This window comes from Triturus cristatus, chromosome 8 (genome assembly GCF_964204655.1).
Source record: "Triturus cristatus chromosome 8, aTriCri1.1, whole genome shotgun sequence".
Classification (NCBI taxonomy): domain Eukaryota; kingdom Metazoa; phylum Chordata; class Amphibia; order Caudata; family Salamandridae; genus Triturus; species Triturus cristatus.
Genome location: NC_140591.1, coordinates 13,377,606 through 13,391,447, shown reverse-complemented (window position 1 = coordinate 13,391,447; position 13,842 = coordinate 13,377,606). Strand labels below are relative to the sequence as shown.

Here is a 13,842-nt window from a genome sequence, read left to right as displayed (position 1 = left end):
GTAATCTTTTTGTATTGTAAGACTGTTCATGAAAATGTCCATTACTTTGAACATAATTTACTATTGTGGAGTTTGTTGCAACGAAGGAAAAGGGGCTGTTTATGCTGTGCGCAGCTAAAGCTATAACTATGCAATCGGTGGTAGCCATAACTAGAGTTTCCACTGACTTCTCTAAGCTATTAAAAAAGAACACTTTGTCCCATGGGAGGTAGTCCCACACTAGCAGAAATGGAACCCGCACTGAAAGATGCTCTGTACAAAAAGCTCCATCTCAAGCCTGACTAGAACTGTCAGTGCAGGCCTCAAAAAATCCTAAAAATGTTACTTGACCTGCAGGTCTAGTGATCTACTCGACCTATTTGTAATGCTCTTGGCTCATAAACTGGTTTCAAACTATGTGATCGTAGGCAAATATTTTAATTCACTGAGCCGCCTTTATCACATATGAGAGCACCTTCAAATATGCATGTTCAGCGTATCTGCTGTACAAAAAACACTTTTGTTTGTTTTAATAGATTAAATGTTTGCTCCATTTATAATACAAATCTAGCTACGAACACGATGCACGTGACCGCTGACTCACCTCTTAGTTAATTAATCGCATTGTCATCAGGGCGGGGGCATGAATGTTTCTCAAATCATTTTTAATAAATACATACCTGAAGCATGAAGTGGTAGTAAACTTATTTGCAATCAGCAGATTTCCCATTTAAATGGCCACAACGTTTCCCACCAACATGTGGTTTTACTGCTAAAACTATATACTGCATAATGTTTGGAAATCAAGTTTCTGCAAGGATGTCATTTGCACATAACGAAGTAAAGTGTTTTGATTTGTTTTTCTTATATTTAAATCTTTGTTTGCATCACACTTCTGAATATATTTTTTTAAAATTCCTAATGTATTTTGAAGTACTTCCACTATTCATTTGCAAGGGTTTAAATGATGTGTTAGAAAAAAAACAGACATCTTACAGCCTTTTGTTTCACAATGATTGTCAGACAGCTCACTTGACAAAAACCTCTAACTGTAATAAGAGAAAGAAAAGTAAACGCCATTTTCGAGGATAACATAAAATAAACAATTAGTAAAAAGATAAACTGACATTTGACCTCTCTTTGAACAGACAGCAAATCTGTTAAGATGAAAACAATATTTATTGCCCATTCCCTTTCTGAATGAACAGAACATTGGTTCCTTCCAGCTTAAGTTCACTCGCCAGAATGGAGGAGTAAGTGCTAAAAATTGCTCGACCTGATAAAATGCGACTCGCCTTAGTGAGTTGGCGAGTAGATTTTTCGAGGCTGCAGTGGCACCAGGTATCTTCTAAGCCATAGCTTGAGTACAACCACTTCTGTAGGAAACTAGAAGGAACAGGAGAAGCATACTTCATCATGATACTAGAGCTGCATTGATTGTGGGTGATAATGCTTCAAAACAAAGGGCACCAGCGTCTGTAAATCTCCGTAGTCAGACCAGAAGTAAGTACACTTTTCTGACATAATCCATCTAATGGAGACATGCCTTGTTAGTGAGCTGTTGTACCACTTAGAGACTTGGGCAGCCACAGCTGGCCTTAACAACAACTGGTCTCATTGTGGTAGGGTGTTACCGTGCAAACCTTCACCGTCCTCTTCCCAGCGGTGAAAAAAACAGTAGTCGCAGAGTGTACGACAGACAGTAGCACCAGAGAAGTCACCAATGATTATAGCACCCCATGCAGGGATAAAGGACATGGCCGCACTGTCCACAGCATTGGAGAGAAACAATTACAGCCCGTGCTCAGCCAAGTTCTCTTATTGATAGTTCACTGCTTTGCTGCATCACGCCTCAAACCCTTTTCATGTTAGTAAAAGCAGAGATTCTATCCGCCCATGCCTGAAGTAACCAAAAACTCAATAAACAAATAGAGGTAGCAGCGCGGCACAACAAATTCACATCTTTGGTATCCTTCTTTGCTGGTTCTGATGACAGACCGCAAACTGACATGTTTACAAATTAAAAAGAGAAATGTGTGCAAACTGAAATTTGTTCAAAGGAGCATTTTCCAGTCATGGTCCATTCATCCAATTGCCCTTTGAAATGAACTTTGCCTAACACTTTTCAGTAGTTGCAGCCCGACTGTAGCACCAGGAGTACCTGTGTGCTCTCAGCTCAACAACTGACTGTGTCCATCGTGATATTGACGTACGACTTGTATAACTGTTCGATTAGGTGAATAAGAGGAGCCTGCTGCAAGGCGCGGAACCCTGACCACTTTATAAATCTACAGTGGGACCTGCGGACTCGTTCAGGATTATTAACCAGATGGCCAAGTTTCCGAACCTGTGGACGACACAAAAGAAAGTCCTATGAGACTATGACTGGGATGTAGAAAGTTGGTACCGGTTGTGTACAGCTGGCAGAGTGTAGAGAGAAGCTGAACAATGGGAAATACATATTTAATAATAGCCTGATTAACATTTGGAGTGAAAAAAATAATTCAGAGTGAACAACAAGAAATAAAAGGAAAAAGTACTCGAAATCCCAGAGACTACGCTACTGTATTCTGCAAAGAAGCCAAGCAAAATGAAACTACAGTCACAAATAACCAAAGTGATGTGAAGTATTTTGAGAAACAAATCTTTTTATGGGGAATCTCACTTGTAATGTAGAGCTGTGCAGTGATGCCCGCTTTCTGACATGCGCTTGTGATCAGTAAAAGCAGCATTGCGCTACCTTGACACACCTCGATGACAAACCCTTCCAGCGACATAGTGTGACGCTGTGAATTCACCCCGCCGCCACCTGCTCTCCCAAATGCCACACAATGCAGCGCTGGTGCATTTGGTCTACCCCAGCCTCCTGGACACCAGGGAACCCTAAAACTGTGACTGGAAGAAGTGAGAGGAGACTGCAGTATGAGCTTGACCGATATCACACATGAATTTTCAGCAACGAAATAGGTTTTTGGCATTGATAGGAATGTCTACTTTTATGTTTTCAACAATAGGTTGTCATTTACTATGCTGTACTATATGGAAATCAACCAAAAGATTTTTATTGCTGGATTAGTTAGTAAGGTGCATATGGATCGGAGTTCATATTGCGCTGACTGAGGTCCAGCCTCTTTCCAAACTGAGCTTTACAATGTATACCGCAAAATCCCTTGACCCCATTGCAAAAAATTACTTTCATGGAGTGCTCCTAGACCACCTAAATGTAATAACATCCATTTCGCCACAATATTATCTTTGCACAAAGACATTTCACTTTGCGATGTCTAAAGTACGATTCCGTGCACTGGCCAAAGCTCCTACAGAAATCAGCTTGGATCATAATTAATAAGCTGCTTACTTTTTTGTATAGGATTGTGAACACAGAATTTTTATTTAGAAAGTGAAACCTAATCCAGAAAACCATTCATTACAGATTTTAGGTAGTTATATGTTCATAGTTATATTTCAAGTTATGTTCTTCTTGCATCTTAAGACGCTTGACTCTTCCTCACTGGACCCCTTTCTGCGTGTTGGTTGCAGCAAGGAGACTTCTCTTTTTTGTTGTCTGTTACTTTCATACCCTTTACCTGAATTTCTTGATTTCGCTCATGTAGGTAATATTTACAGCCTTATTGGCGTGCACGTTGTATTTTGTAACTTCATTAAGCACTTTAATCCAGATGTTTCCTCTCTTCCAATAGACAGCAAGGAATGTGTGGTCTTCTCCAAGCTCCTAGCTTATGAACCGTTGTAAAAACAATGTTTTTCCAAAGAAGGTACATTTTCTTTTGATTACTTCAGCTCATCAATTCAGTGAGGAGACACATTATTCAGCTATTTCGCATCTATCTTTTTGCCAGAGATTAGTTCAGATTTTCACATCGGTTAAGCGGTTGATTTGCCAGCATTCTTTCTTCAGATAGAAGTCTGCATGCTGTGGATTCTATAAGATGCTGTGTTGACATCTGTGCATGCAGTAGAACATTTTGTCAGTTATGCACTGTTTTAGTCGTGAAGTAAAGAAGTTAAGCTTGGTTAAAATGGAGCTTCTCACAGCGGGAATCTGCTTGTTATCAGTTAGCGAGTGTCCAGTGGTCACCTACAGCAGGAGCACGTTGTACAAAATGGGAGAGCAATACTGCTTCATTCCTACATAATGTCCCATTACCTAAACTTTAGAATTCAGCAGTGCTGTGTTCCGCACAAACCCTCTGCTAAGTGTCAGTGTTGGCACTTTAGATCTTCAGGTTGGACAGCTGCATGTAAGTTGGTGTTCTCATGACATACTTTTTTCTGAAAGCCACCATCTCGAGGGTACACTGTTGCTAAATCTATGCAAACCTTATACATTCATAACCAATGTTCTCCACAGATTAGAAAGTTATTTGCCCGTTTCACGGTTTCTGCCGCTTCTGTAGCTGTAGTCACATTCGTCTCCCTCTGAGGGAGGATGGAATGATCGGATGTTGGTGTAACAAGCGCACCTGAAGACTGCATTGAGTCTGAGCAGATTCTGTAGTGCATCTCACGAGGTGGTACAATTCAGGCACACTTGGCTTTCTTTGCTTTCTCCTGTTTTTAAGATCCTGGCCTTTTACTTTTCCAACTACTCGATGGCAGGAGTGGGAAGTTTGTGGAAAGACAATTTATTTCCAGATTCTGGTTCAGTGTTTCACGACTATTTTCCTGCTTTACCAATCTGATTGTCCGAACTAAGCAAGGAGTTCTTGCTGCTGGAATCCATGCATTTTGCATCATGAATCAATTATGTAGATGTGTGATATGTTTCATAATCTGGTTGGCACAATCTTTTTTTAATTTAACATAGCTTCGTGTTTTTGGCGATCACTGCGGAGACCAGCACTTATTCGCAACAAGATTGACTCATCTCTACTTCCTTCCAGGGTCTATAAAATTAGATACAGTAGAACGTATTTCAGAAATGAGTTCAGATTCAGCCTATGAATCGAGTGTCTTAACACCGTTTCCTCCTCGGATTCTCGAGCTTTGCAAGCTTCCCTGCTGCAAGGGTCATCAACAGATGTTGGGAAATATAAAAAAAAAATCATTCTGAAATTCTAATAACAGGTTAGTACCTTTTTACCATTTGAGTTGAGTAGTTATGTGCTTCCTCCCAGAACATATTTTTGCCAGCTCACACCACCAAAACCATCACCCCTGTCGTCATTCCCGTCTGAGCACCTCCGTTGATTCTAAAGCTATTTTATTCCTTCTGTTCATTCATATAGGACACCCTTGGAAAGCCACCTGCGAAGGAAGTCCCTCTCGTGGATCACTGCAAGTACAAGTGAGTCTGACCCAAGGTTCCTCAGGGCCAGGGTAGGGTTGGCTAGGCACTTCTCCATGGTTAGAGTATAGTCCAATGAGGGCAGCAGTGTGTCCTGGTTCACACAAGAGGAGTGAGGGGGTAAGATGACATCCTGCAGGAAGGAGATGTGCCCTGGCTGCATCGTGGTACCTGTTCAACCAGGAGACTTGGATTCTAAGCCTCATCTTCCTCACAATCAAATATGTGATTGAGACAAGTCATTCTGCATTTCTGTGGCAGCGTTACCTTATATGTTGAAAGTCGGAGCCTGTAGAAACATACCAACCCCCATGAGTTAGTTTATATTAGAAAAGCTGGCCTGAAGGGCATGAAAATTTAAGGGAATCAGTTTGGGTTTTATTTTTTTAACCTAATGTTTTTCTGGACTGAAGGAGCAATGCTCAGTTTATTTTCCGATGCTAAACTATATATGTCTTTGAAGCAGTATTCATGGGAGAACCCACCTCTCCTAATTATATCTGTGGAGGACCTGGGATCTCCCTGGTCTGGTTCTGGATGCTCTGGCTCCTCACGTGCTGGGTCCGAGCCCCATGAGTGACAGCCCGAGTATCCAACCAGAAAACTGAACTGAGCACGGGGAGTGATTCCGTGGAGGCTGCATGGTTTCCATGGGATTTAACCATCCAAAGGTTTTCAGTTAAAGATGTTTGTTGCCCCTTCTTGATTTAACAACCCAAGAGGGCATGTTCATGCCCTGGTGGCATGCAGATTGTTGGGATTTAAGTATACGGCCCCTGTGTCTAAGGCCTTTTGTCTGTGGAGTTTGTAGACTTGAGCAAGGACAGGTATCCATGCCATCTGCCTTTACGCCTGTAGACAAAGAGTTTGATTTCATACACTTGATGGGAAGACCTTTGTAGGAAGCTGCCTCTCTATAAACTATACCAAAAAGAGGTATAGTGTGCATAGAGTCCAGTGGATCCCCAGAGGCTTTACAGAGGCTAACGTAGATAATACTAACGCTCTTTTTGTGGTATTGTGGGCGAGCAGTTAGGCTTATCACAGGGCTGTGCTAAGCATGTGTTGTACACACAGTGTCAATAAATGAGACACCCACTCAATAATTGTAGGAAGGTGGATATCTGACTATGGTTACCCCCAAATTTTTGCCTAGTGTCTAGCTGGTTTTTCGACTTAGTTGGCCTGAGATCCTGCTATTCAGGATCTCGGCCTGGCTGTTCTCTCTTTAAAATGGACTCCATGTACCCTAGGTACATACCCAATTGGTTGGATCACCCTGTCAGCCCCTGTACCAGTGTACACTAGGTACCCAGGGCATTGGTGTACCCAAGGCCTGCCAGGGGCTGAAGCATGTATTATGCCACCCCAGGCTTGGCCTAACAATTTGACACAACTGGCTGATCACTCAGCTGGGGTAAGTTGGTGTAAGCACCTCTTACTTAGGTGTAGTATACCTATACCTAACCTTAAATGGGACACCTGGTAACCTATAAGTCACTCCTATGGCAGGCCTTAACAATCCTGAAGGCAGAGTGCTTGGTTCCATGTGAGATGGTGCTCTGGCATAAGCTGAGCCTGTCTGCAGTGGTCGGAACAACTTCCTTCTACTGTTTCCAGATATCGTCATACCATATACTCTTAAGTGCATTATGAACCTCGCGGTTAAATGCTATCTTTGGTTTGGCTTTATCAAAACATGTTGAGTAAGGTGTCCTACGAATTGGAATACTAACCCCTTGCGACGGGGTTAGCATTCCACCCTTCTAGAGGGACACGACATGTACAGTACCTGAAACCCGGGTAAAATCAGACATAGCCTCAGCTCCACAAAATGGATGCTGCCACCACAGACACAAGTCTGCCCTCCTGCTGCTGGGAGTCCTTCCAGCTTGGGAGGTGTGGACAAAGGGTTTCCTGCCAGGGGAGGTGCATGCACCACCCCAGACAGGATTTTGTGTATTGGTCAGGTAGGGCTTGAAAGAAACCAGACATGCCTGTGGCTCACAAGGAGCCTCGGTGCATATGCCAGTTCAAACCGGTCCTGGGGCACACCAGTCCCGGGCCTGGGGCGAACTGGACAAAGGATTGGGGGTGTAACCACCCCCCTTCCTGGTCCCACCCATAGGGAGGGACCTAGCAGGTAGTCCGGCCCCTAGAATCCGCTTAAAGGTAGGAGCTGTGTCCTAAGACTTCAGACATCCTGGAATCAACTTGAAACTAAGAAGAAGACGGGAACTTCGACATTCTGCTGCACAGAAGACTGAAGGAAATCTCCCCTGTGGTCAGGGAGTGACCACCTTGCTAACGCAAGCACCATCCAGCGAATCAACGTCTGCTTTGCCGCCGCCTCCCGCCGGAGCCCGAGCCCAGAGACTGATCAGACCTGGACCTCCAGACCTCTCACCGCCCGATCCACAGTCCTTGAAAAGAGGAGACCCGTGGAGGCACCGAGACACGTGGAGCCAGCCATCTTGAAACGACCACAACAAGCTGCAAGTGCAACAACCGAGGCTCCCTCCAAGTTGTGCTTTGGGATCTGAGAAGCCCAACCCTCGAGCAGCATCTGCACCAAAGGTGAGCCCTCCAGCATCTCCATGATCTGCGTGGGGCCCTTCTGCATTTTGCCACTCGATGCGCCTAACCGGTTGCTGGCCCGCTGGCTAGTGGCCATCTTGGCGACGAACTTCAAGAAATACACTGCTGGTCTGGTTGTTCCAGACTGGCCCTTGCTCCCCTCCAAAGGAGCAGTCCCTCTGACCTTGCTGGTCAGAACAATCAGCTTATCTTGTTCTCCACAACAATTGCTTTTGCCAAGGCTTGTTTGCTTCGATCAAGTCGCCGACACCGCCGACAGCGAGAGCTTGCGTGGGACAGCTCGTGAACCGACTCCTGGGCGTCGTCGACCTCCAGGGACCACGTGGCTGCAGAGACAAGCTACCCCTTTCTTCCTGTTTGCACCCGACATTGCCTGGTACCCACCTGGTGCCACGCTGGTCACTGGCTAGTGACTGTGAACACTGTCCCCTCTGCTTACAGGTCTTCAACATCTCCGATCCACTCTTGGATCCACCGCATCTCTCCCGGACCGACCGCCTGCAGCATCTTTGTCTTCAGGCTCCACGGAACAGATAGAAGAAACCCGACGCACTTCGAGGCCTATGCACCCGCTTCCTGTGGGTGAGGTAAAGCTGGCACTCCTGTGCCCAAGTGTAGTATTACATCTCTAGTGCCTGTGTTCCAAATCTTGAGTTCCTAGTCCATCCGGAAGATCCTCTTTGCAGTAACTTTGTACTTTTTACGCACCCATTGAAACCTATGGGAGCGCGCGTGTGACTATTTGCTCTGCACACTCCACCCGTGGACCTCCTGGTCACTAACTGAAGTTAGCTTCTTGTAGGGCAAGCGATTCTAGAGGCCCTAGGCCTTTTCCCTTTTCTGTTCGTGGTACTTATACCACTATTTTAGTATATGGTTCGAGTGGCCACCAGGGCCTATCCATATAAAGTGCAACTTCTGTGTATTCTACTGTAATCTTGTTTGACGATTTGTGCTCCTGTGCTCATAAAGAGACTAGGGGTTACTTTGAGAAATAAATACATATATATTTTGAATATATATCTGTGTGGTGTCCTTTCATTGGTATAAAAGGGGGTTGCATTTGGTAAAACAGCTTGCTTAACACGCTTAAACGAGTTTAGCCTCAAAGACTGCTTAGCCTACGCTACCACTAGGGCAGCTAGTCCGAAAAGGTTGACTTACAACCACACCATAAGGGTTGCTTGGCATGGTACAAGGTGATCACTTTAACTAGTGAGCATCATATACCAGGCCAACTTCTCACAATAATTAAAGCAGAGACCAATTTATAAAAATAACACTTGGTTATATATATTTTGTAGAACCTCAGAACTTCGTCTTAGGTTAATACATTTTCCAATAGAAATACTGTTCAATACCAAAAGTGGACACTTTGTGGAATTTTCAGACTTTGAAATGTTAATCTATGGGAGGAAGAAAACATTCACAATACAAAGGGGTAACATTGACTTACAAAACCAGTCTTCCGGGGCTAAGATCAGTATTGGGCAAGGCTCTGTTCAGTACCAACAGTACACCACCAGCGGCTCAGGGCAGCAGGGTGCAAACACTGCGTTGAACTTCCAGTACAACTCCGTGAGGAAAACAAACAGATGCTGCTTGCAGGTAAGCCCTGGGCAGGTGCAAGGCAACACCGACAGTACACAACCAGCAGTACGGGGCAGCAGGGTGCCAACACAGCACTGCGGGTCCAATGTTAAGCAATGGAGACAGGCGCGATCCAAAAAGGGCTACAGGCTCAGGCCAGATAGTCAAAGAAAGCCAACAGCTGGAGATATAAGTTGTTATGCTCGGGAATGTAGGGACACCTTTGGTCCGCTTCACCAAGGCCGAGGGCCGGCGGTTGCAGGTGTGCCTTTTAATGTCGGAAGCTGCTTACCTGAGGAGGTTGTGGTTGAGGGTGTCTCTGTGCAGAGGTTGCAGGCAACATCGAGGAATCCGGGAGGGGTCAACCCATGATTGACTCTGGCGTTCTGGAGAACATCGCTGGGACCTGTAAGCCACTTGGACTTGGGTGCAGAGGTTGAACGGCGACGAGTGTTTTGCGGTACTTCAGGTCACAGAGGTCTTTACTTGAAGCTTGTTGCTGGCTAACAGATACGCAGTTCTTGAGAGATCTTGATCTTTGTGAAAGGCAGACCGTCCTCTCAGGGTTTTGGAGGTTGCTGGGCTGCAGGACGAGCGGTCTTTTGCCACAGGATCGTCGAGGGCTGCAAACAGGCCGGTAGGGCTGGAGCCAAGCCTGTAGTTCTCTGCAGTCTTCTCTGCTGGTGCGGCTCTGTGGTGTCCATCTCTTCTTAGGTCGTCCGAAACTGAAGTTCAGGGTCTGAGGATGCCAACTAAATATTAGATTTAGGGCTTTACAAGGGAGTGGCAGTGGGCCCCTTACCTGTGGAGTCCACACCTTTATTATGCCCTCCTGGGGGGGGGGGGGCTTAGCCTTAGTCATGATTGGATAAGCCTGACCATCTTCAAGATGGTGGGCACTGAGAAGTGTACTGCGCCTTGTTTCCAGCTCCTGAGGGGTGCAGTTGGCAACGGGGGGGCACAACTTCTATTCTTTTTTTTTTTTTTTTTTTTAAAAGATTTTATTGTGCATAAAAGGGTTACAAACACGGGCCTACAACCACCAGGGCCGGCCGCTAGCAGTCAAAGTGTTCCAGCATATCAGAAAACAATGGCTAGCCCACGGGGGCTCCGCACTATCACAGTAAATCAGACTGCACATAAAGGAAATCAGAATACACACTTTTAGTATAAATAACAACAAAAAAAGAAAGATACAAAAATACAACAAACAAGGCGAAACGACTTAGGAAGGGCGGCGAACACCTGCCGGGGGAGTCAACACCCAACCACCCGAGGGCGGTCAATAAAAGAAGACCTGAGAGGGAGGGGGGGGCAACGAGAGAACCAAATCTGTACTCCGAAGTACGAGATGCACAAGGAACCCTCAAGGATCAGGGGGACGAGGCAACCCCGGACGTATCTACCAAAGGGGGAGCACAGATAGACCCACGATACACGTTCCACTGCCCCCAAATTTTACCCCAAGGCCCCGGTTTACCACGGGCCACATACACCGTTTTCTCCCTGAACATGCACCAGTCCATGTTTTCCTTCCAGACGGACACGGTGGGAGGCCGCTGGGAACCCCAAAGCTGCGCAATATCTCTCTTTGCAATCATGTTCCCCAAGGCCGCCCACCGAGCCTGAGCCGCATTGCAGTCATTGGGCTCCCATACATTCAGCACACGACGCACCTCCGGCAGCAGAGCGACCCCGGTGACTCGTCTCATAATATCATGCACCCGGCGCCAGTATTCCGCCACCTCGCGGCATTCCCATAGGATATGGAGAAAAGTAGCACTGAGCCCGCAGCCACGCTTACAGAGTCCGTCGTCTGAAAACCCCATCGAGACCAGGCGGGGGCCCGTCACATATACACGATGGAGAATCTTAAGCTGGACCAGGCGGAGACGGGCCGGGATGGCCACCTCCTTAGGGGATGACAGTGCAGTCTGCCAGTCCTCATCGTCCAGCTCCACCCCATCTCCCGTCCATGCCTCACGAAGACGCACCAAGAGGTCAGCCCGATTTGTTTATCAGTTTTTTGTAAATCAGGGAGATAGTACTGTCGGGGACGTGACCGTCGAGTATGCGGTCCTCGAGAGGCGAAGAAGAAGGGACCGTGGTCCCCTCCCCAAAGACCGAAAGCAGGGCGTGCCGAACCTGTGCATAACGGAAGAACTCTCTGTCACTAAGCTCATACTCGAGCTGAAGCGCCGCGAAGGATTTAACCGCACCTTTAACCCACAGGTCCCCCACTCTGCTGATGCCGATCGTATCCCAGCGCTCGAAGCCTTTCGTTGTCCAGAGGTTTCCCAAGCGGTCTGAGTCGAATAGAGGAGTGGCGCACGTTAAACGCTCACTCCAGCCCATCGCGACGTTAGCCGCCTTCCATACACGGACCGCAATCCTGGTAGGGCCCGTAAGGGCCCTACCAGCAGACCGCGAGTAAAGCGCTCTGTTATAGTTACCGCCGGGGAGCAGGAATTTATCCATCTCATATGCCGGGTTCGAACCAGGAGCGTACGTAGCATGATTAATGGCAGACAGCTGGGAGGCCCAATAGTACCGTCTAATATCAGGAAGCGCGATGCCCCCGTCATACCAGGAAAGAGTCAGCTTGGCCAACGCGATACGCGATCGCCCGTCCCAAACCAGTCTCCTCTGCAAACTCTCCACCTCCCTAAAGTAGGCCGCAGGAATGACATCGAAGAAGTTCTGGAGTGCATAAAGGAATCTGGGAAGGGACTTCATTTTAAACAGCGCTGCGCGACCAAGCGGAGACAAGGGCAGCTTACACCACCGAGCCGTATCTGCCCTCAAACGCCGGAGTGGAGACAGGAGATTCTGCTCATAGCGGACCGCCGGATCCAACGAAACGTACACCCCCAGGTATTTAAAGCCGGACTGAGATATTTGGAGCGGAAGCCGAGGCGGCAAGAGAGGAAAACCACCAGAGATAGGATACACACAAGATTTGGACCAGTTGATTATCAGACCCGAGTTTTTCCCGAAGGAAGTAAGGACATCAAAGAGAACATTGAGCGACTTCCGCGGTGAGGTGAGATACAAGAGAATATCATCCGCGTACAATGAAACCCGATCCTCGAAGCCCGGGGCCCACCGGAGCCCTCTAATCGAGGGCTCCCAACGGAGCCAGGCAGCGAGCGGCTCCAGGGCGAGAGCAAAGAGCAGCGGGGACAACGGGCACCCCTGCCTAGTTCCCCTCCCGAGAGCGAAAGGCCGAGAAACCCGCCCATTGACAACCACCTGAGCCATTGGTCCAGCATAAAGGAGCTTCACCCAGCCAATGAACCCCTCACCAAACCCAAACTTCGTCAAGACGGCCCAAAGAAATGGCCATTCAATGGTATCAAAGGCCATCGTGGCGTCTAGGGAAACCAATATGGCCGGTTCAGCCAAGTACTCAGCCCTAGCAAGGACGCCGTGCAGACGCCGTAAGTTAAGAGCGGTATTACGATGTGGGATGAAGCCACATTGATCCGGATGTATCAAGTCACATATAACGCTCAGCAAGCGATTAGCGAGGACCTTAGCAAGGATTTTGGGTTCGGCATTCAGCAGGGAAATAGGCCTATAGGAGGCGCAGCGGTCACGTGGCTTTCCCTCCTTGGGAATCACTACTATAGTAGCCAGACGCTGGTCGTCAGGAAGGAACCCCTCTCGAGCGATTCCTGAAACATATGACGGAGGAAAGGCGCGATTTTATCCAGGCGCAACTTATATAGTTCAATCGGCAGGCCGTTGGGGCCCATAGCCTTACCCGAGCGGAGGGAGCGAATCGCAGTAGCTATCTCTTCGACAGACAAAGGGGCATCCATCAGCTCGCGGTCATCGACGGATAAGCCGGGCAGGGCAATATCCCGAAGCAGAAGACGAGAGTCGTCCTCATCTCTATCGGACACCTGGGAGTACACTGCACGGAGGTGGTCAGCAAAACACTCAACAATCTCACCAGGCTCAGTCACACACACTCCATCCGACACCCGAAGCTCCGGGACCACACGATTCACTCTCTCCTTCTTGTCCAACCAGGCAATCCGCTTACCCGCCTTGTCTCCGGCGTCGTACAACCTGCCCTGCTGCTCCCTATATATAGTCTTGGCAGCATCAGTGACGAGAGACTTATATTCAAACTGCTTCAGGCTGAGGGCATGCAGCCCATCCGGGGTGACACCCGCCTCCAAGGCTGCCTCCAGCCCCGATATTTCAGTCTCCAGCGTCACAACCGCCTCTCTCTTGACCCTCTTGGCCTCCACTATCTGGGACAGGGCATGCCCGCGGAGCACTGCTTTGAAAGCTTCCCACAGGGACACCGAGGACAACACCGACCCCTCATTCTCAGAAAAATATTGATCAATCGA

The 13,842-nt window shown here is 47.5% G+C and overlaps 1 protein-coding gene across 2 annotated transcripts in view; it reads left to right on the top strand.

Moving 5' to 3' along the window:
- The window catches only part of POGLUT1 (protein O-glucosyltransferase 1), a 167,414-nt gene that overhangs the window by 128,434 nt on the left and 25,138 nt on the right, over nt 1-13,842 (top strand). For both annotated transcript variants that reach the window (XM_085620731.1, XM_085620732.1), the window contains exon 8: nt 5,229-5,287. In XM_085620731.1, the coding sequence (XP_085476857.1) occupies nt 5,229-5,287 (59 nt within the window). The remainder of the gene's footprint in view (nt 1-5,228; nt 5,288-13,842) is intronic.